This window comes from Engraulis encrasicolus, chromosome 16, assembly GCF_034702125.1.
Source record: "Engraulis encrasicolus isolate BLACKSEA-1 chromosome 16, IST_EnEncr_1.0, whole genome shotgun sequence".
NCBI classification, from domain to species: Eukaryota; Metazoa; Chordata; class Actinopteri; order Clupeiformes; family Engraulidae; genus Engraulis; species Engraulis encrasicolus.
In genome coordinates this window covers 3,156,565-3,179,063 of record NC_085872.1, presented here as the reverse complement: position 1 = coordinate 3,179,063, position 22,499 = coordinate 3,156,565, and the positions used below count along the sequence as shown (strand labels likewise).

Genomic DNA, 22,499 nt, shown 5'->3' with positions numbered 1-22,499 from the left:
TCGGGCATCCGCTTTTGCATATAGGGGCCCATAGAGCTCATTGGGGGTGGGAGGATATTCTGGACAGCATCACACTCAAGAACTGTATAACTGCAACTGGCTATTATTAATGACATAGGTGTCTAAATTTTGATTTGGAAAAAGTTAAGGACACATTTGGTCTATTCAGGGGTTCCCAAACTTTAGCATGTCAAGGCCCCCCGTATACCGGTAGATTCCGGCGAAGGCCCCCTTTATGTGGGTCCGTGCCATACTATTTTTTTCTTTTACAACTGTCTAGGTCTGTGAGGCTATCCCCCATTAATAACAATAATAGATGTAATGTTCAGATATGTGATAGATAACCTGTATTGTAATGCTGTAGGCCTACTTACTTACCTAATGGGGATATTGTTTAGGTTTATTTTGGTTTACATTAGTTATTCAGTTTATTCAATAATTCATTTTGTTTTGCTATATTTTTCCTGCCAACCTGCCGTGCCCCCCCTAGCACCCCCTCGCGGCCCCCGGTCCCCACTTTGAAAATCACTGGTCTATTCTGTGCATAAAAAAATACTAAATGTAATTTATTGTAACGTATATAAATTCATCCCAGTTACTTTTTCCAATGTCACGTTAATTATTTTTCTTGTATGCATTCATTTAAAAGAATGACAACACAAACGGAATGATATGGAATACACTTGCGGAATGATATGGAATACACTTGTCTGAAAATGGGGGGGAAAGTGTGGTGGCGCCAAACTTTTGACTACTGCATATTTTTGCTGTCTTTGGTGTGTATTTGTGTTACTGGTAACTGTTTTTAAACATGTACATAAAGACAAAGATTTTGAAACATTACTTCAAGAATTTACATTGATTCCATGATTCTGACAGCAAGTAGGAACTAGTTAATTATGTAGTAAGTATTCATAAGATCCAATGTGGCAGTAGACAGAACAATTTCAATCAACAGCATAGTTGCAATACCTACTCTGGCCACCATCTTATACAGTGCACCTTTAAAGCATCCTGGGCTCAATGCACACTGACTGATGATCTCCATGCTGCGCCAGACCAATGCAGTTACTCATGTATGAGGAGGATCAATCATTTAACATAGAAATGAATATACAGTACTTTTCAGAGACCTGACATTTTTGGTTCTAAACACCCTCCGTAATATATATCGTTTTGTGTTTTCATTATCTATGAGCCAGTCATCAACTTCAAGAAAAAAGCACTCTAAAAGGAATCTATACTAATATGTGTTTCACTTCCTGATATGAATAACAAAAGTATTGAACTTAACATTACATTCTTGTCCAGCTATAGAGCAACCACAGACAAAAAGCACTTGATGTTGCTTGAACCTTGCACTGACTTTCGCAGTAGTGCTGCCTTTCGAAGTCACGTACATATCCTTTGACATGCAAGTAGTGTAATTAAATAGCCATTGTAAATGTGTGTTATACTGTAAAATTCACATAAGTTTATTCACATGGTATTGAACACTGGAAAGTGCTCCCTGTACTACTTTTTAAAAAATGTATCGTAACACTGAACAGGCAGACATTCACACTTCCGTTTGTGAATAATATCAATGTTTTACTACAGCAACACTAATGCAGACGCAGGGGAAGGCCATTACTCAATCACAATATCATTTAGCTCAGAACAAAAAAAAAAACATACACGTTGCATTCCCATTTGTCATAGACAAATTAAATGTGGAGAATGAGACCCATGACCTCTGAGTACGTTCTACCTCCATTTTTTTCTCTCCTGGGATCCGTAAGCCATCCCAGCAGTAGCAATCTGAAGCTGTGGCCACTGACTCTTGGCAGCAGCAGCCAAACAGTAGCCACTCAGGCCAGGCAGGCTGCAGTAGAGATCATGGGCTCAGCTCCATGACAACAGTAAGAGTTGAGAAAGTAAAAAATGACCGTGGGGTTGGCAGGAGCCTAAAACAGGTGCAACACTGCAACTTGACATTCAGCGCTCCTCTGTACTATCATGTCCTTTCTCCCTTTCATTCAAAACACAACTTTTCTGGCACAGAGACAAGAAAATCACAGAAAATCACTGCAGGGCTTTGTATTTGATGGCAATCCATTGTTCTGTCAAAAAGGTAACCACATAATTACAAGTCACTTCAGTCTAAAGCCAACCAGCACCAGCCAGACTTCTCTACATTTCTTCTTTTGATTTGTTTAGCTTATCAAACAAAAACAAAAATCCATTGGTTGAGTTGCTCTTTAGTACCGTACTAACATTCATTCAATTTTCAATACTGCTGAAACTTTACAAAGACATAAATAAAAAGATATAATACAGTATACTGTATAAAATATAACAAAATGTGATAGGTTTTTCGTTTGAAATGTTTTGGGGTAAAGGCTTGACACTGAAACAGTAGAGTAAATCCCCTGAGCTTAAGAAAGATCAACACCGCCTATGGCAAGCAGGAAGGCACAGACATCAGAGGCAGTGTCAACCTCACCACAACACTGCACAGTAGTAGTGTCAGGAGAAGGAAAAAGAGAGAAACAAAAGGTGGAGGATGAAGCGGATTTGTTGGGGTTTGTCAGTCGAGGGAGGCAGTGACTTCTGTTTGATTTAAGGCGGAGTTCAGGACGGGTATCGTCAAACAAGTGTACACACAACAGATTCAAATTAGGGAGATCTGACCAATACACAAGGTCACCATCACCTTTTCAACGTCTCATACTCTAGCCAACAATTGTGTGTGTGTGTATACATATATATTTGTATATTATATATTTATATATATATTCATATATTCCTATATTTCTTAAACAAAGTCAAGTCTATTACTTAAAACAAGGCGTTTCAAAGGTTGTTATGCACAATATATAAATGTATGTTACAAGAATATACACTGGGTTTTAACTCACAACTGTAATTAAGGGTACATCCAAGCATTCCACGTGATCACTTTGGCTTTCAGGTTAGTTTAAATATGCACATATGATGATCAAAATACAAAACAGAAACTGGAAAGACAAAAAAGACAGAGGACAACAGCCAACAGCCATAGGAGGACTGATCCGAGTCAGCCATAATGTCCCAACAGAGAAATGAGTTCAAGTTTCACTCATGGTCACACAAACAACTGTGTGACATGAACAAATCATGTACGACAGACCAGAAACGAGGTAACTAAAAGAGTAACTAAAAAAAAAAAAAGATAAAAAAGGGGGGAATAAAAAGTGGGTAATATTTTTCAAGTTTGCCATTCCACATGTGCAAGTCATATTTTTTAAAAATAAAATGCTACAACTGGTAAAAACACACCACTGACACAGATCCCATCAGGGTCTCCGGTCAGTCCTTCACAACCAAACATAAAATAAAGGCTTAAAACGGCCGGACCAATGACTCCTTCGCCCTCTCCATCCCTCCTCCTTTCTCAGAGGCAGTGAGCTTTCATGAGAGGCTTGACGTAGGGCGGCAGACCAGACGACATGGCTGTCTTCATCCCATCTCCCCCCTGTCAGCCAGTCCATTTGCTTTAGACTCTCACTCTGTCCTCCATCATCATCACATTCTCTTGGATTACTCGCTATCCGTTTCGAGCTCAGCATCGGACCACTCAAGGGGGGGGATGAGGCCAGTCCTCTGGGCGTGCTCAATGACTGCTGTGTAGCAGAAGTAGTACTGGTCCCACGTCTGGATGCTGTAGGCACGCTGGGTTCGCATGCGGCGCACAGTCTGCTCCACGTCCACAGTCCCAATGTCTTCCAAACGAGACAGACAGATGTCCAATGTGCAAAACGTACCTGAAACACAGGTCAACAAGATGGACAGAGAGGCGTGAAAGGAGCGAACAAAGTTCAGAGATAATGTGAAATAACACATTTCACATCAGCTTGTAGCTTCATGTATTTACACACAAGGCATTAATATCGTTTTTAACAGAATACAGCTTAGCTCTCGCAAAGTACCGGCATTGCGCTGCCACAAGAACAAGGAAGTAGCGAGACGACCAATCATTCGCCTTTTAGTCTGCATCCTCCGCGTCCGTCCGACGGATAGTTAGGATTTTTTCGAGGTGTAAGACGGCGGGCGCAGAACCTCTGCACAGGGGGCGTGGTCGCGCACAGACACAGGACGGACGGATGCAGAGGCTATGCGTCCGAAGCAGAAATCTAGCTTGATGACCTATTACCAGTACATGTATGAAAAGTGCATTTTTCCCCATAATAATGTATACTTAGAATTTGGTGGTGATGGTGGTAAGCATTCATGAAAAAGGTAACATTTGTGAATAGGCAGCCTGAATTCAGGAAATAAACTGCCAAAAATATTACACTGTAAGAATTTAAGAATGTGGGTGGATTGGCCTAATTCTAAGGGACATCATAGCCTTGTAACTATAAATGGAAAAAAAGACTCAATGCATAACAATACTAAATGCATGCATAAACTGGTTGATTTTTAGGCCAACTGTGTCTGATGTTTTATACCAATCATACCAAAACAAGTTTAGGCTGTTAAAAGTTACTTTTCATGAGTCTGTGGAAAGATGTTTCAATGAACATAAAATGTTTTGGTGTGTACCTGTGCGGCCAATGCCTGCGCTGCAGTGCACCACAATTGGGGGACCTCCCGGCGGCCCTGTCCAGTGAGGTCCGAGTGCTTGGATTCCCGCCTCTTGCCTTTCCTTCACCTGAGCCCTGAAGTCCAACATGGCTGAGGCAGATTTTGGCACACCAAAATCAGGCCAACTCAGATACAGGTAGTGAGCGACATCCCTCGTCTCTCCGGTCTGGCAACACAATGGACACACATCAGAGAAGGTGATAGGATTATAAGCATGGAAATCACATGCAAATAACAAGACAAGTCAACTTTGCATTACTGCAGTGGTCTTCAACCTTGGGGTCAGGACCCCATATGGGGTCACCTGGAATTCAAATAGGGTCACCTGAAATGTGTGGGTGGGTAAAGAAACAGTGATTCAGTCAGAAAATTAATGAATTTATGTTCAATTAATCAGTAATATTTCAGTATGAAACGCCACATACAATCATATATTTACAGAAGTACCGGTATCTACAGATTTAATAGCCCAGTTCGCTCATTTTTTTGTTTTTCAATTGCGTAAGTGTATGAGGTCTCAAGAAATTTTGGATGTCAAAATGGGGTCCCGGTCAAAAAAGGTTGGGAACCACTGCATTACAGGGTAATATGTGGATATGTGTGGCAGAGTATTCCGCACTCACTTGGTTATTGTAAAGCTCGAGGTGAGACAACTTGAAGTCCTGGAAAGTCTCGATGTGTACATTCCTCACCAGGAAATATCCATAGTCTTCGGTCTGGCCGGCTTCAATTGGCCAGTACTGCCCACACTTTACACGTCCCCGCTCTACAACTCTACACAAACACAAAACACAACACAAAAGTTCACGCAAATGTCCTTCTCAAAATCTAGCTATTACATTTTTAAATTCATATCCCCCACTAAGTCTGCAGTGATGGCAGTCACTGACAACATATTCCAGTCATCAGTGATCAACTGGTTTTATTGCAAATGTATCCCTCAACTGTGGCACATGGGTTATTGAGGAAAGTCCTACATGAGGAAGTTGTCAAATTTTGAACAAACATTATTGTGCTATGCTGCTCATTGTTCATGCACAGATAGTCAGTGGGAAGTGAACTAAGGTTTGTTATGAGTCTGTTCAAATGCATACTGTTCCTTAAAAAGCAACCTGCATCATAGTTAGATCTCTTATAAAAAGTTTGGTAAATTTATATCAAACAACCAGTAACAGAAGTGAGATGAGCAGTGAATTGACATACAGTATTGAAAGTCTACACACCGCTGTTCAAATGGCAGGTTCTCATAATGTAAAACAAGAATTACATGAAGACAAATAATTTCCATTTTTTCCATCTTTAATACACATTATGACTTGGTCAATGCAATTGAAAAACTCAAAGCTTTAAAAGGAAAAAATAAAAATAAATAACTTAAATTACCATGGCTGCATTAATATGCACTCTGTTAAACAAACTCAGCAGCACCTTAAGCTTTTATTACTAACAGCACTTACAGTACTGTGCGAAAGTATTTGCCCCCTTACTGATTTTTTACAAAAACTTTTATTTGCCAATTTGTCACACACTTGACATTTTCAGATTACCAAACAAATGATAACATTAAACAAAGATAACCCAAGTAAACACTAAAGGCAGTTTTTCGATGATTATTTCAGTGATGCTCCGATCGATTGGCTGCCGGTCATGATCGGCCGATATGGCCTAAAAATAGCCTGAAAAACATGCCGATCAAAATAACGATCAAGACATTAAATTCCTCACGCAACTTTTTTACCTTAATACCTGGCACAGCGCTTACAAGGCCCTGGCTCTGCACATACTAGCTGAAACTCAGCACCAAAAGGCGGCATCTTTAATTGCTTTGAACTCTTCGTCATTTTCCCCTTTCCCCTTCTGCATTTTCACCATTCATATCTGCATCAACATGGTCTGATTTTCCGAGCCAAGCGTCGTTTACCTGACGCTTGTAATTTGTGAATGACTCGTCAGTTAGCTATTTTGAGTAATAGCCTGTATGCATCTCACATCGTCAGCACAACCATATCAACGTTATTATTTTGTAATTGTCCTCGACAGCCAGTCGATTAATTTGTAGTCGCTGAAACACCAAACAGCAACAGATGAGGGAGAGAAAGGGACAGAGTGGACTGTGACAGAGAAAGGAGGGGCTTTCCTCACAGACATGCTGTGTCGTGCTCATTGCCTGTTCATTTAATAATATTAATAATAACTAGCCTTAATTGTGAAAGCTTACATATGCAAATTAACATGGATTGCTTTATGGATAGAGATGGACCACAGATGGTTGAATTATTATTGAATAATTAAAATTAATATTCAATTCCAATATCCAATCTCCTGTGCACAGTCCTCTTCAGATCAACCCACAGATGTTCAATGTGATTCAGGTGTGAACTCTGCCTGGGCCATTCCAAAACCTTGATATTATTCTTGTGAAGCCAGACATGTATTGATTTACGTGTGCAGACTAAGTTCCTCTTTCCAACTTTCTAACAGGGGGCTGAAGGATTTTGTGGCACAACAAACACACTGACATGAATTTGGTGCTGTCCCTAATTCTTTCCACCTTTACCAAGGCCCCAGTGCCAGCTGAAGACTAAAGGGCTACACATGCTTAACGTGCGTAATTTGGCGCGAGAACCATTAAAATGTGGCAGACCATTCATAGTCAAAAGCGCCATTTACAGGCTTTTGCTTGCATTTTTGGAAGTGTGCCCTCTGCTGGTCATGAGAGAAACTGCAGAAATCGGCGGCAGAATCAGATACAGCGGTTGTAGAGATCTCAAATAGAAAGCCAAACACGGCTGCTGTAGGGCTACTGAACGTCTGACTTATGACTTATCACAAAAAAACATTTTTTTGTGTAGCCTACATTGCCAGATCATTCCAAGACCATGTGTGAGCATTGTTCTAGCTGCAGAATTTATAAATAGGCCTATGACAATGGGAGTTGGAGTTTCCCAATGGGCTTTCACTTTTTAGATCGCCAAACACAACGTGCTTATAGCCTACTGACCAAAGTAAACAATTGTTTCTCTGAATAACATTGAAGGGAGAAGATAAAATAACTCTCTACATTGTATTATCCTCAAAATGATGCAGGGTCCATTCTGTAGTAGCCTACAGTAGCTGTAGCCCATCTCTTTGCAACTCCTGCTTTGTCTGCCTACCTGCATGGTCACTGGTGGCGCACGCCAAGTTACAAAAAAATGTGGGGTACCCGACCTCGCGCCGCGGCAGCTTGCGGAGGGGCGTGTGACGTCATTTTGAGCGCACGCCATCGTCGCGAGGGAGGTATGAATGAGGTTAACGCCAGTTACGTTAACTATGAATCTGCCTTCACAGCCCCAAAACATGCTTCACTGTAGGTACAGTGTTATTTGGGTGATGTGCAGTGTTGTTTTTGAACCAAATCAAGGATTTTGTTTTCCATTACCTTTAAAGCTACGAGTTTATTTTTCAATTGCAATGTACAGGTTATAATTTTTATTAAAGGGGGAAAAAGTTGAATGATTTGTCTTTCGTTTTTACATCATGAAAACCTTGCATTTGAACAGGACTGTGCAGACTTCCAATAGGCACCATATGTGTTGTGCATTGGCAAGACAATAATACACTTTACCTGGTGGTCATGACGATTATTAAGACCATTTGCTCCCACACCATTCTCCAGAAATCACCAAATGTTTTTGGGAGCGGCCCTTTGAGAAACAAATGCACATTCAGACAGTCATTAAACACATTTTCACACAGGATTCTACACAGATTATTTTAGATTTTATTTTAGATTCTAGATGTTATGGCCACTGCACACTGCACTTTTGTTTCCAATTGTCATTTGCCATTGACTGTGTCATACTGTAAAATGTTACAAATCACATTTTGGACAGTAGACTAGTCACATAGTCAAGTCATACAGGATTGGGTGTGTCCGTCTTCTCTGTCAAAAGTTGTTATGGTAACAGTAGCCGCCACATGTTTTCTTAAGCACTAAAAATGTGATATTAAAAAAGCGCTAAGTGGTTTAATTCCCTTCATCATTACGTTACCTTCTATCCTGCATCTACTGCACCTGCAAAACTACCCTAAACTTCAATTCATACGCATCTGCTAATAAAAAGGGAAACAATATCCACAATGCACGTCACACAACTCCTGTCAAAATTCTGGTACAAAAGATTTGTAACATTTATAGTGCCATTCAGCATCTACGACAAATCGAGTATGATAATGCCATTACACAAACACAAACAAGTGTCAACCCTCTCCTTCTGACACAAATCCTATTGCCAACTGAGAAAAAAGGAGCAGAATAGAAGGGGAAGGACGATACCCTGAGTGGCGATGTAGGCTCGGCTCCTTTTGTAACCGTCCATGAAGCTGGCGTTAATGTAGTCTGATGTCTGGTTACAGAAAGAAATAAAGAAAAAAAATTATATAAAAACAAGTTACACTAACCACTTCAATGGCCAACAGCCTCTCAACATTATCAGTGGTAACTCATTGTCTGACAATGACAGCACATGTCTCTGAAGAATACATTATGTTGTTATTTACAAAGGCACAGGAAAGCTGTGGACCAATGATTAGGGAGTTGGACTTCAATACAAAGGGTTAGAGGTTCAAATCCCATCCTTACCTCTCCCCACCTTGGTTCATGGCTTCAGTACCCTTGAGCAAGGAACCTGACCCCAAATTGCTCTGAGGACTGTATCCATTACCCCGAAGTTGCTTTGGATAAAAGCATCAGCTAAGTGTAAAGTAATGACAGAAAATCTCACTGAGTGGTCAGTGAGGTTCACCAATGCACTGGCACAAAAAATGCTACAAACTGGATGTAATGCATCCTGAATTGTAAATCACCCGTTAGCAGTATGGGCTCGGACAACAACAACAATAAAACTGTCATGATTTTTGTAAGAACGAATCAATAAACAACCCTGACAACTCCAAGTTTTAAGTCTTAGTAATCAATGGTGTCATGCATTTTATGCATCATACAGTATTTTAGAAATTACTTCGCCATGGACTTCTGCAGCAAATGTAGAGGTGGGACAGTGGTAGTTCAGTAACCAAACATTCTCAGATCAGCAGCAGGGCTTTTTCTAGGATTTTTTGGCATGAGGGAGCATCATGGCAGATTACGGGGGTGAAGGGGGGTGTTCCCCCCCGTGAATGAGAAATTTACTAGGGGCGCTCAAATATATATATATAAAAATAAAAGTATGAGGGTGCACCCACGGAGGTATGAGGGTGGAGCGCCCCTATTTCCCTGTTCAGAAAAAGCCCTGAGCAGTATGTGGCCAAATTTCAAAGTTAAACACTGAATTTCATCACAAATAATCCAAAGACAGGGCTGTAGTATAAACTACGAACTTTTCTTTAGCATTGTAATGTTTCTGTCAGTGGATCTGAACTGAAATTTCGCTAAACACAAAAATGCTTTGCTGTGCCCTACCATGCCAAACCCTTACATGTCAGTAAAGCAAAGTTTCTGCTGCTTTACTTTTGCCAAGGACAGCAAGGGACAAAATTGTGTCCAGACCAAAACCATTCCTAAACCTAACCTGTTGTGGAGCACGAGTCAAAAGCAGTCTGGATCGATTCCCAGCCCTAATAGACTACAAAGCTAAACCTTCATCATCTGAGATGTCTATGGCAGTTGTAATACGTTACAAAACTAAAAGCACTCAGAGAGTGCAAACTTCTGCCAAGGCTGCAAACCTCTGCCAAGGCCAAGGGGTCACTGATGCCACAACACCTATACGCTGTGGAATCGTATGCCTATAATATAACCAACAATGATGTTTACACATTTTCTATATTCCCCCATTTTTTCCATATTCTGGATCACCAGATCCGGAATCTACATTCGATCATCACTAATCTTTGCTGTTTGATAGAACATCATTTGACTATGTTACACCCTAATTTGTCTTTCTGCCTTGCTTTTGTGGAGTTAGAAATTTTGAATGTCAAAAACTGCTATTCCACAATGGTGAAAAATCTTTTTTTTTTTTTTTTTTTTTAAAATCCTGGATCACCACCAAAATGTAAACACTTGTTCCTTTTGTCATTTCCAACAACTACACAACATTTCATTAAAATCCGTTCATTAATTTAGAGTTATCCTGCTGACGGACAAAAAAATAAATAAAATAACGTGACCGAAAACATCGGTCAACAACCAACTTCCTTGGCGGAGGTAATTACCCAAAAATTAGTCACGACCAATGTCACTTTCTCATGCTATTCAAGCGACCAAAGAGACACCCACCTCATCCTCCTCCTCATCGAGGGTGGTCAATCTGACACGAGAGTCATCCAGACAAAGGACATCACTGTAACGGTTCTTGATCTGATTGGAAGGATTCCTGTCAGTGGACACAAAACCCATTGGGACCATTGGAGGCACAGACACCAGACAAGACCATGTATGGTACGGATAACAAAACGGCCAGATTTCACTTACTTTGAGTAAGTGAAGGTTCCTGTGGGTGGCTCCTTGCGGATCTGCTCGTACTCCTGGTAAATACCCCTCTTGCGGCTCCTCTTCACATGTGCCACAAGCTCATGCACAGTCATGCCCCCCAGCTCAGGCATGTGTACGGACACTTCCATCAGCTCAACAGGCAACGATGGAGGACTGTGGGAGGGTGGAGGAGGACGGGACTTCTGTGGCAAAGGGGGAACCCCGTCCTCCTCTTCCTCTCGTTCTTCTTCGTCTTCTTCTTCGTCATCATTTCCCTGTCCATTACCTTGTCCATGTTCCTCTTGAATTTGTCCGTCAGACGCCCAATCTGTTTCCGTGACAACTGTGTTTTCTGTGTGAATGTGGTGTATCGGCGTATCGGGGGGTGTGTCAGACTGTGGAGGAGGGTGGTGGCCACGCCCTTGGAGGGCAGAGCCATTCCAGTGCTGGGTGTGATTCACTTGGCTTCGGTGGTTAGGCAAGTTGGCATTGGTCCCATCCAGAGGGGCAATATTCTGCTCTGGCCAGTAGGAACGCAGCAGGTTACCCACACAGTCTGGGTTGTCATTGGCATCGCTACCGTGACCGGTGGAGCCAGCATTGAAACAGGACTGGACCCAGGCCATATGACTATAATTTAAGGTCCCACCCAGATGCTCAGGAAGAGATGACACTGGGATGTGATTGGCCAGTTCATGGGCCTTGACGGTACAAACCTGCAAAGCACAAAGACATTACGTATGCAATTAATATTGCAACATAATATTCTATATATAATTATATTTATACATAATTAATATACTTATATGTATAATTTAGACTGCAAACGTTAAGTTGTAATAATGAAGCAATACTGTAAACAGCAAAACTCTTTGTGGCTTACCCTCTCCCGAAGCTTCTCTCTTACAAAGAGACGGAGCACTGCAAAAGGTGCTCTGAACCACAGTGGAGATGACACGATAAACACACACTTCAGTCGGGCAGGAAACGCTCCCTAAAACGCAGGACACACAAATGTGCATCAGATGCAAGACCCTGATGTACTACATTGAAGAACAGCTGAAGATCAACAGACTGATGTGATGAACCTGGGCAGAAATCTGTCACTTCACCCTATGCAGCCCAGTCTGCCAGTGGTGAAGTAGTATCACAAACTAAGCACATCCTGGTAATCTCAGAGCCATTAGCTATGAACTAATGGTATGTTTGTTTGGCACTTGATCCCTTGGATTTAAAAATAAATAAATAAAAATCAACACACCTTTTTGACACCATTTAAAAATCTCACCACTTAAAATATCCAAAGCCTATTTCATGTCTTACCTTAGTCAACTAATTCAAATAAGACAGTGCTTAATGTCGTGGGAGGAATTAAATGTTGTCCGTTTCTCTGGTGGCGAGTTTGTCTCAGTACAACTATGTCTCTGTTCGGCGGCTAGGCTTAACCGTGCATTTTCGTTATAGAGGCATTTAGAGCTAGCTTGCCATACCACCTACATAGTATTATGCCCACGTCACTTTTTAAGTCATTGACCAGGCTGCAATATTGGATGCCTAGAGTATGCATTTGGAGTCTAAAACCGCAGATTCACTCAAAACCATGCCCTTGCAGCAACATGACTTCAGTGCAGGCTTGTACGAAATTCCGAATGGAAAGAATTTCAATTCAAAATAATGCCATAATAAGAACACTAGGTGGTGCCATTACCTTGGATTTCTTTGAATTTAATCTACACCACCCATTGAAAGTACATACAACACCACCACCTAGTGTTTGTATTATGGCATTACTTTGAATTGAAATTCTTTCCATTCGGAATTTTGTACAAGCCTGCTTCAGTGACTGTTAGATTTTGGCAGGGTCTAGGTCTGGGTGACAGTGTCAACATGACATGTGACGGGAATGCCTTCGGTGTCCAACGTTACCCCTCTGGTCAAATGGCGTGGGAAAATCACTGCATCTCCTTGTGCTGCCAGACCACAACTACAGGTAGATTTTCAGTGCATATGTATGAGCATTCCCTGGGAAGCCGTCCGTCCACCTAGCATTGTGGCTACAAATATAACAAACTAACTATTGATTGTGCCCTTACCTAACTCTGGACATGTGTTTTTCAGACACAAGCTTGTCCTAAAGTTGTTGTGGACACAAATTAATGTAATGGGGTTGCACAGATCAAGCATGGTCATGATCGGCCGATATTGGCCAAAGGTAGCCTGATCGGTATCAGCAAAAACATGCCGATCAAAAAGCCGATCACGCATCAATTTTCTAATGCAACACAGAACACAGACTAAAAGTCTGTTAAAAAAAGAAAAAAACTAGTAAATATTCCACTTCTTTCTGTGATCGGTGATCAGCAGATGATGATTTTGATGATCGGTGATTGGGTCAAAAAAGCTGATCGATGCATCGCTACTATTTTAGTAACTGTCAGATAACTAGTTGTAGAGACAAATATATCTTCAGGTGAAACCCGGACGTCATGGGATACTCTGATTTGCTCTGCATTCATTGGATAACACGGGTACATTTATCTGACTCATTTGCATATAGCTCAACAGAATTTAATGTGTTTATGGGCAGCTGTCTGCCCCCTGTTACGGAATCTCATTAGGCTTTGCGAGTAAGGTCATAACAACTCGCCATACTCCATTGGAAAATAATTGAATGGATGCAACACAAGAAAAATTGTCTATTTCACTCACTCTCACCCCCCACACACAAACACATGACGAAGTTAGCAATAAATTAGCTGTTGCTTCAACACCTTCATGCATTTCATGAATGCAAAAAGAAAACTGGTAGATAAAACGGCTCATAAACAACTAATTTATAACAACCCAGACTTCCTAGACACCTCAAACTCTATTAAGCCTGTGTAGAACTAACGCAATAAAAGCCCCTACCCTCACCTGCAATGATCAACTTTTTGCTTAAGGCATACACAACGTGACACAAACAACACAGTGTTCATCAAACAGAAGTGTAGAGACTTACTTTGAGTAGATTGAGTATCTTCACACACAACTCATAGTCAAAGTTAGCATAGGTTGAATTGGTCATATCGTAGATGAATATTAGACCATCCCGCTGTGTCTGAATGCTAGAGAAATCAGAAAGCAAAAGAGGGAAAACTCAATGTAGGCCTAATCTCCATGATTTGGGCAGAGAACACAAAACAAAAAGAGTTTGGTCATTACTTTGCCGTTACACAGTTTCAATTGCAAGTAGCGAGATATGTGTACCTCTCAATGGCCTTATCCAGTTGATAGATGATGGCCTGCAGCACAGCCTTATGTGTTGTGAGTTCCGGCCGATGAAGGCGAGCGGTGAATAAAGCCAGAGCAGCACCCTTAGAATCCCGGCCAGGCTGCATAAAACCAGAGAGGTTATTAACATTAGGTCTCATCTTACCTTCCACAACAACCACTTGAAATTTAGAAGGTAGCGCTGCTTGAAAATAGCAGGTTTTAGAAAATAGTTGGGCCTTGATCATTTACTTGATAACCCATTTTTCATGGTAAACCTTGCAAAGCATACATGCTTCGGTTCAATAAAATATTATATTAACAAAAAGTATGACTATGGAAAAATATTAAGAAATTGCCATATGTTAATGCCACCAAGCCCCAGTGACGTTTCAGCAGTAGCACACGTCAAGGCAGCACAACGACAGCCAGTGCTGGATTTTGTAAGGATTTTTTTGTTTGTTTTTAGACTTAGTGGACTATCTAAGAAGCATATTCATTGCAGCATATCAACCACCAATTACCAATATATTTATGGGCATTAAATGCCGTTACTCCACCTGACGCCTGAGCCAAAAAACAAACAACATCCAGTTGTCAGAGCAGCAATGCTACTGCTTATTGAAGAAGTTCTGGATGCACCAGATAAATAGACACACATGGACAAAGACATCCCTAAACACACCTTGTTTTTTAACATCATTATTTCTATGAGCATAGCAGTGGAAATCAAAATCACAATGTGACAGACTGCACAGCCCAAGTGTCCTGAGGGACGGACTTACCAGCACTGTGAACTTCCCACTCAGCAGCTCTGTTCTCAGGGGCTCCTCTTCTGGATTGATGTTGTAAATTCCTTCCTTTATTCTTGTATTCTGGGAAATGGACAAACACACATAAATGAATACTCTAGAAATTATACACACTGCACTCAATACACTAAAAACACCACATGCTGCAGCAAAACATACTATTTATGCCCTACTTAAATATTTACCTAACCACCAGCAGAATTATAAATACATGTTCATATTCAGGGCTCTAAATTAACACCTGCCAACCAGAAAAATGCTGGTGAAACATCAGTTTGGCTAGTAAAAAGAAAATGTTACTAGCCACTTTGACACATCTTGTGTTTAGCTAGCAAAATTAATATCTACTAGCCATTTTAGCTGGTTATGAAAAAAGTTTACGTAGTGTGTCCTGTTCATATTCACAATACAGCATAGCTCCTGTATGTATTGCTCCTGTTCCTTTATTTTAAACCAAAACCTGTTAATATTTGTATGGACAGGCATCTGAATCCACATGACTAAGCAACATTCTTGTTCAGGGATGTAAGGGCTTGGAGGTTTTGGTGTGTTTATTACCTTGTAGGCTTGAAAGAGGTCAATGGCTCTGGACACATCAAACTTGCGTGCCATAAGAAACTTCACTGCAGTAATTTCAGAGACGAGCACAACATTCTGTGTTTGCTCCCGACTCTGCAACTCTGTCAGGAACTCCTCCACAGCCTTTACAGATAAACACACACACATACACAAACACAAACAACATTACTGTATGGACAGATCAAAGGCGGTGAAAGCATCGAAATCAGCTGAAGTAATTGACTTTGTAATAGGTCTGTAACGACTAGCCTACAACGTCGACTACAAAAAATTATCGACAAAAAAGTTCACTGTCGAATAGTTGTCTAATTTAATTTCAAGCATACCTGGTATCTTGGAGTAAATAACCTACAATTATCTCAATTTAAAATTTCTTTTGAGCTGTAAGAATTTTCTCACTTCCCTTCCCTGTTTGACTACAGCACGAGAACGTTTGTTTACACATAGACATGTGCTGGGAGACAGCAGGCAACACACCAGAGCAGTGCACTGTATTTTACCAATAAATCATTCATAGTGTAATTATGGAATAGTTGGTGATGGGATTTGAAATTGTAATCATGAACCACAAACTAGGGCTGCACAATTAATCGAAAAATAATCAAAATCGTGATAACATAGTGAAATCGAACTCATGATTTTAATCGTGATTTAATCGTGGCAATAGTGACCTACTTTTGAGAGCGTCCTTGAAGCCAGAACATACTGACAGGCTGGTGTTTCTGGCCTGAATTCTGTCCACTTAAGTTTCATGCTATTGCCTTTACATAATTATTACAATTCATTTTATTTTGCTCATCCCGTATGTAATTCATTCTTGGTTATATTTCATCTTGTTATAATTTTCAAAAAATCTGCAAAAATCAATAATCGTGATAATGATTTCGACCAAAATAATCGTGATTATGATTTTTTCCATAATCGTGCAGCCCTACCCCAAACTGCAAAATGTGGAATCATTTCCTATCCACTTGTTTGGATGTTGCAGTTACTTTGTATGCAAAATCGCCAAAGGCTGCAAAAACAGTTCTGGCGTTGAGGGCGTCAAAGAAAAGTTGAACTTAAGTTAAAAATGAGCTATGACATGGTTCGGCGGCAGCCAAAAGAATGTCTTCATTTTTTCTAAACACAAGCTTCAGTTGGTTGCTCTCCCTGGTTGGACGTTTAAGGTAGAATCTTTCGCCACTTTTGCCGTCTCTGATCAATTCATTCCAGGCTGGATTTTATAGCTTTTAACACTTTTGAACGTAAGTGGTCTGTTCATACAGTTAGACTTAACAGAAGCTTTTATCCAAAGCAACTTAGTTATTTAGGTACAAGGTACAGTTCCTAACATGTGGGGTAAGATTCCTTAATCAGGGCAATGCATTCCTGGATGACGCTGGGGTCACACATATGCATTCGCCTGTGCAGGACGGTGGGTGCGTTTCATGAGGTGCTGTCAAATGGCATCAGCCAATGATGCACAAGACAATTTACCATTAGGGAAGAAATGGTGGATGACGGCAAACCTTGGTGCGTGTCAGTGGTGGGGCTGTGCAGCAACTTCATCTCATCTGACATACGCGCCATCTGTCAAAATTTCAACATTTCTCAACTCTTTGATGGAGCTCATGCAACACGAGCCAGGCTACAATTTAGTGCGGCAGGACGTGAGCTCACCCAATGGAAAGTAAATTGGAAAGGAGAAACGCATCTCACGGACGGATGCGTGTGATCCCTGCGTAAGGATGCAGTAGATCACTCACTCACTCACTCATTCTTCCGAGTGGCATGGGAATCGAACCAGTAGACCTTCTAGCTGTGAAGTAATTGTATATATACGGATGCAAAGTCAACCTGGTTTGAGTTCTCAGCTGCCATCAACTTGAAAATGAATTATAGGTATGGACAACATGTGAACAATAGTCAGATTGTTCAAATAACAACCCAATCCTCATTGCTTCATTAGGTAATACACTGCACACTCAGTAAGATGTCTCACGTCAAGGGTGATGTTAAATACACATTACACCTAAAAAACACACATTACCCCTAAAGTGAGCACTGAGTGCAGCAGATCTTCACAGTGTATGTTGCTTTGTTAATCCAGGAATGACTGACATTGCCCTGAGAAGGAGTCATCTTATTATGCACCGGGTAGTATAGCTAATAGAAAATGATCTCTAGCGTCAACCAAAAGACGAGGGCAACCAACCAGTACTTTTCAAACATAGGCCTAGACTTAACCATCATAAAACCACCTGTAAAGTCACTAAAAAGAACTACTTGATCGTGTATTAAGCAATACACAAGTACCCCCTAACACTAGCCTGGACATATAACCCTGGTAGAATTCGAAAAGGCATAAGTAGCATCTTTATCACGCACAGGCCTGCATCTCTGTCATACCCTCCGCCCCTTCCTCCACTTTCAAATGTGTGACACAAGGGACAGGTTAAAACGCAGTACATTTTATGTTTTGTTATTCTGACATCATCTATATAAAGAAAGTAATGCGAACGTCGCATTTCAGTACACAGATATTGACTCAATGGATGGTAGCTTAGTATACATTCTATGTTGTGGACATAGGCTAATAGCTAACAAAGTCGGTCTCCAGTAGGATGTTTTGAGTCAGTAGAATGTACTGTTCACTTACTCGGTTTCGTTTTACAACACTGACTGATAGTAATGCCGTCAGGTAACACTTGCACACATTTGACTCGCCCGGGAAACAGCGGAGGGGGAATGCCATGAAAGATGTTACATTTGCCACTAACAACCGGTTACTGAAACCAGAAGGCTATTCAAGTTGCCTTTACTTCACGTTAGCTGGCGAATGCTCAAGAAGTCCGATTTCCACCAAAACGCCACTTATATGTATGCAAATGTAACAGACAAGCAAAAATGGATGTTCTCATATTCGGACTTTTTGACGTGACAAAACAAGAACTAATTGCAGTGGTTGAGGTTACTTAGCCCTACAACAGCCAGGGCCAAACAGGCATGCAAGGCACACCAACGTTTTCCATAACCGCTATCAGGTATGGAGGTGTTTGGCACAATCATAAACGTTTGCTTTTAAGTTTAAAACAAAATGACATTTCAAGCTGTGGGAGTTAACCGACGCTTCCTGTACGGCGAACCTAACGAATAATGTCAAGACGGTATAGCTTTGAGGGATTTGGAGCAGTTGAAGATCACACAATGTATCACAAAATCTCTGACCAACAACGTGCTAATCAACTGTCGGCTAATATTCGCAAGAAAGCTAACAAGCTAAGTTGGCTTGCTAAATGCAATAATCGCTACTGCTGCGCCTCACACGGGCTAGTCAGCTAACTATCAAATAGCTAGCTAACTAGCCAACAATGCTGAGCGAAGACTTTCAGTAGCAAGAAAGGAAGCAAATATATTTTAATACCACTATAACAATACTAACGTGCATGCTGGCGATAACAAAAGTAATTGACCCGTCAGCACAAAAATCAAAGCAACTCAAAACTGTAAGTTGAGCCTTACCACCTCCTCTTGAGTTGTCAGGGCTTCCGCCATCTTGAAGCCTCTGCTACTACGTAGCTAACGTGCTCGCCCACAAACCTCATGCACCATGCACGCGCAAGTCCACTACACACCCGGGGAAAAGCAATGGTGTGTTTGTTTGTATTCCATGGCCTGAAGCGTTGGTGATTACAAATTCCAATGTAAATAAATCACACGTATGTTTCTGATATGAGTGTTGTTGGATTCTCCAAAACTTTAAAACCCATTTAAAAAATTGAAAACTACTGTGTTAACTATAATAAATGAGTCAGAGTACATAATGTTTAGGCAAGGCATCCATCATATAAAAAGGTAGCCTATTATAAATGATGATTAAATCATTACAGAGCTTCTGGAGACTGTATTTCCACCCCACAGCGACCACAAGCATAACTAATTTTTGTTGTAGGTTGCTTGTAGGGCGCTAGCCTAGTAAGCCTGTCTCCTTGATCAAAGGCCCATGGGCCTTCTTCTAATAAGATTCCGTTGCTCTGCTGATTCTGCATCCTCACAAGTATTTTGTTTTATTTATTCACCTTTGCGACCCTTTTGATAGAACAAACCCTTAACTACTCAAGCACCAACTGTTGAGACCCTGTGAGCTCTCTGTCTATTCACCAACAGTATTTCACTGATCCCACACAGAATTAAGTTTTACAAGCCAATATTATATTGTATCATATGAGAAGAATAGAAAGTTGTCCCATGAATCACATGAGGTTATACGGGCAAGGATATAATTCTGACTAAAAACAAAGAAAAGAGACCACACTCCAGTAGGGTAGCCTTAGGTCATTGCACTGACTTACTGAGATTTAGAATTGAGTTTAAAACTCTTCTGATATTTATACTTTGTAAGTCACTGAATGGCTTAGGCCCAAAATATATCAAATATGCTTGAGCAGTACCATTCTAATAGATATCTTAGGTCTTCAGAATCTCCTCTTCTGGTTGTGCCTTGGGTCAGGTCTAAACAGGGTGAAATGGCATTTCATTATGCTGCAAAATGCTGGAACCAACTCCCCGTCCTAATTAGAACTGCCCCAATAAAAGGAGGTTAAACAGCTTTATTCTCATATGCCTTGGTGATAATCGCACACTATCTATAACACAATATAGGTTTTGTTCTTCTCTTTTCTCTATAGGCACATTGAATGGCATTTATGCATTTATGCATGTGCTATAAATATTTTTGATTGATTGACTGATTGATAGGTAGGTCTACCTTACATTTACAACAGTTAGCCCTTTCAGCTTTCAGCAATAGATCGATTCAATCAGTGTGGTCAAGTGATCCAATCAACATGACTTACTTTGGACTTTGGTGTCTCACTCAATGACAAAAGCAGTTTTTTTTTTTTTTTTTTTTTACAGTTAATTGAAATATTCAGTTTAATGAAATATTCTCCCAATATATAGGCCTAACCCACATAAGTGAACATTAAATTGATCATAAATACTAGTGATTATATCAGTTAGAAACAGGAAACCTGATGAGGCTTCAATAAATGACACTATTCGTGTTTTGGAACCGTAGTCCTACTTTGCTGTTATTAACAGCAATCCATGATAGACCCTACTTTGTTCTGTTAACATGGCACATCTGGATAATTTGCTCATATACCGCATATCTACATAGGCCTACTTACATTTTTGTCTATTTGTGGGAGGGACTAGAGCCCCTATGCTTCGGCCTCGACACAAATATCTCAATAGACACACCCATTTCTACTGGTAAGGTCAGAGCCGTAGAGAAGCTATATACACCACTCTGGTCTGGGTATCCTCTGCATTTCATGGATGGATGCTCAATGTGAAATTTAGCTTGAAGAAGGCTCTACCGCGCTACATGTGGGTGTCTGCCCTGTCTATGTTTTGACTTCAAAATAGCCATGTTTAAATAAAGGCCTTTTAATTCCTTTTCTGATGAGAAGAGTGCCTTGGACTCCCTCCTTTTTGATAAAATACAGATTTTCTGATCTTGTGACAAATTGTGTACAGGGGTGGGAAATCATTCTATTTGTCTGTTCTAATTGTCTCATATTATTTGTTTGTTCTTTTTTAATCTTTATTTTAAGACTATAACTATATGTTAACACCAGATATGTTGGATTATGTAGGTGTACCTCTTACAGTGACTACTTTCTAATAAAGTCATAGATTTGTTCATCATGAGCATTTACCATCAGTTTGGTTGAAAATATTTAAAATCTGTTAAGCAGTCCTTACTGCAAGGGTTTTTTTTTGACCAGGACTAGAGTAGGCTATAGATTATTTGCCCGAGCCCGAGCCCGAAGCGGCCCGACCCGACCCATGGGCCGGGTCGGTCCGGTATTTTCCATCACTATCCTCGGGTCGGATCGGACCGGGCCCCAGGAGTGATCAAGCTTCTTCTTCTTTTTTTTTTTTTTGAACTATTAGCTTAGGGCCTTAATGGCACGGGCAACATTATGTTGGATAATGATTAGACGAAATATTCTAAACACTATTCTTTGTGTGAAGCCTACAAAGTTGCAGAAGTCAAACTACGAAATTGCAAAAGGCAGCATGCGCAGTTTTCTTCCACTGGCAAGCGTATACTGCTGTGCTGAATTGACTGGCACGCGCGTGTGTGTGTATCAAGGCTTGCCGGGCGCCAGGGCGCCTATAAATCGACTTTGGTGAATGACAAACTGAATCTCATATGCATTTGGCCATGATTTTCAAAATAATTTAGTCGGAGATTTCGCTGTGGTCTTGAAAGCCTCCAGGCACTCGCGTGTCTCCCGTGTCAGAACTCTGTCGATGCTCCTCCTCCACTTGCGTCTGACTTAAAATAGGCTACCACTGACAATTGTCCGGTTCAAATAAGTTAACCATCAACTGACACGCGACGCAAAATCTATATTTTGCTATGCCTTTACAATCCAGTATAGTGGTCATCATCAAAATAACCAAGGACAGATGTATACGACATGAGAAAAGTAGAAGTTTGAGATCAGTTTACAGCATGAAGACGACATTAAACTGACTAGTCAACATGTAGCCCAATGTCCCGCTTATTGTCGGCCTATTGCTTTGATGTAGGCCTACTTGGATGCTTTTAAACACGATTCTTTATGTGTAGGCTAGCCTATAACGTTGCACAAGTCAGACTACGAAATTGCAAACGGCAGCATATCATGCGCAGTTTTCTCTCAACTGCCAAGCAGGTAACAGGTAGACCAGTGCCGTTGTCCCCAATAACGTTATGCTTCCCAATCACTTGACTCACGCTGGCTGCTGCT

General features: G+C 40.8%; 1 protein-coding gene across 4 annotated transcripts; it reads right to left on the bottom strand.

Annotated features, from left to right (window-relative positions):
* Nucleotides 1–1,569: 1,569 nt before the first annotated feature.
* Nucleotides 1,570–19,284, bottom strand: ptpn9b (protein tyrosine phosphatase non-receptor type 9b). 4 transcript variants are annotated; one of them, XM_063218271.1, is made up of 13 exons: nucleotides 19,213–19,284; nucleotides 15,688–15,831; nucleotides 15,103–15,192; nucleotides 14,315–14,439; nucleotides 14,067–14,172; nucleotides 11,949–12,059; nucleotides 11,066–11,781; nucleotides 10,871–10,967; nucleotides 8,927–8,996; nucleotides 8,216–8,294; nucleotides 5,232–5,382; nucleotides 4,567–4,774; nucleotides 1,570–3,785 (listed from the first exon to the last, which is right to left on the bottom strand). In XM_063218271.1, exons 1-13 carry the CDS (start codon nucleotides 19,243–19,245, stop codon nucleotides 3,562–3,564), a joined length of 2,154 nt encoding a protein of 717 aa, XP_063074341.1. In that variant the 5' UTR covers nucleotides 19,246–19,284; the 3' UTR covers nucleotides 1,570–3,561. The 4 variants fall into 4 exon arrangements, with proteins under 4 accessions (XP_063074341.1, XP_063074344.1, XP_063074342.1 ...); XM_063218274.1 differs by having other exon boundaries at nucleotides 1,570–3,743; XM_063218272.1 differs by having other exon boundaries at nucleotides 19,216–19,245.
* Between the last annotated feature and the right edge of the window lie 3,215 nt (nucleotides 19,285–22,499).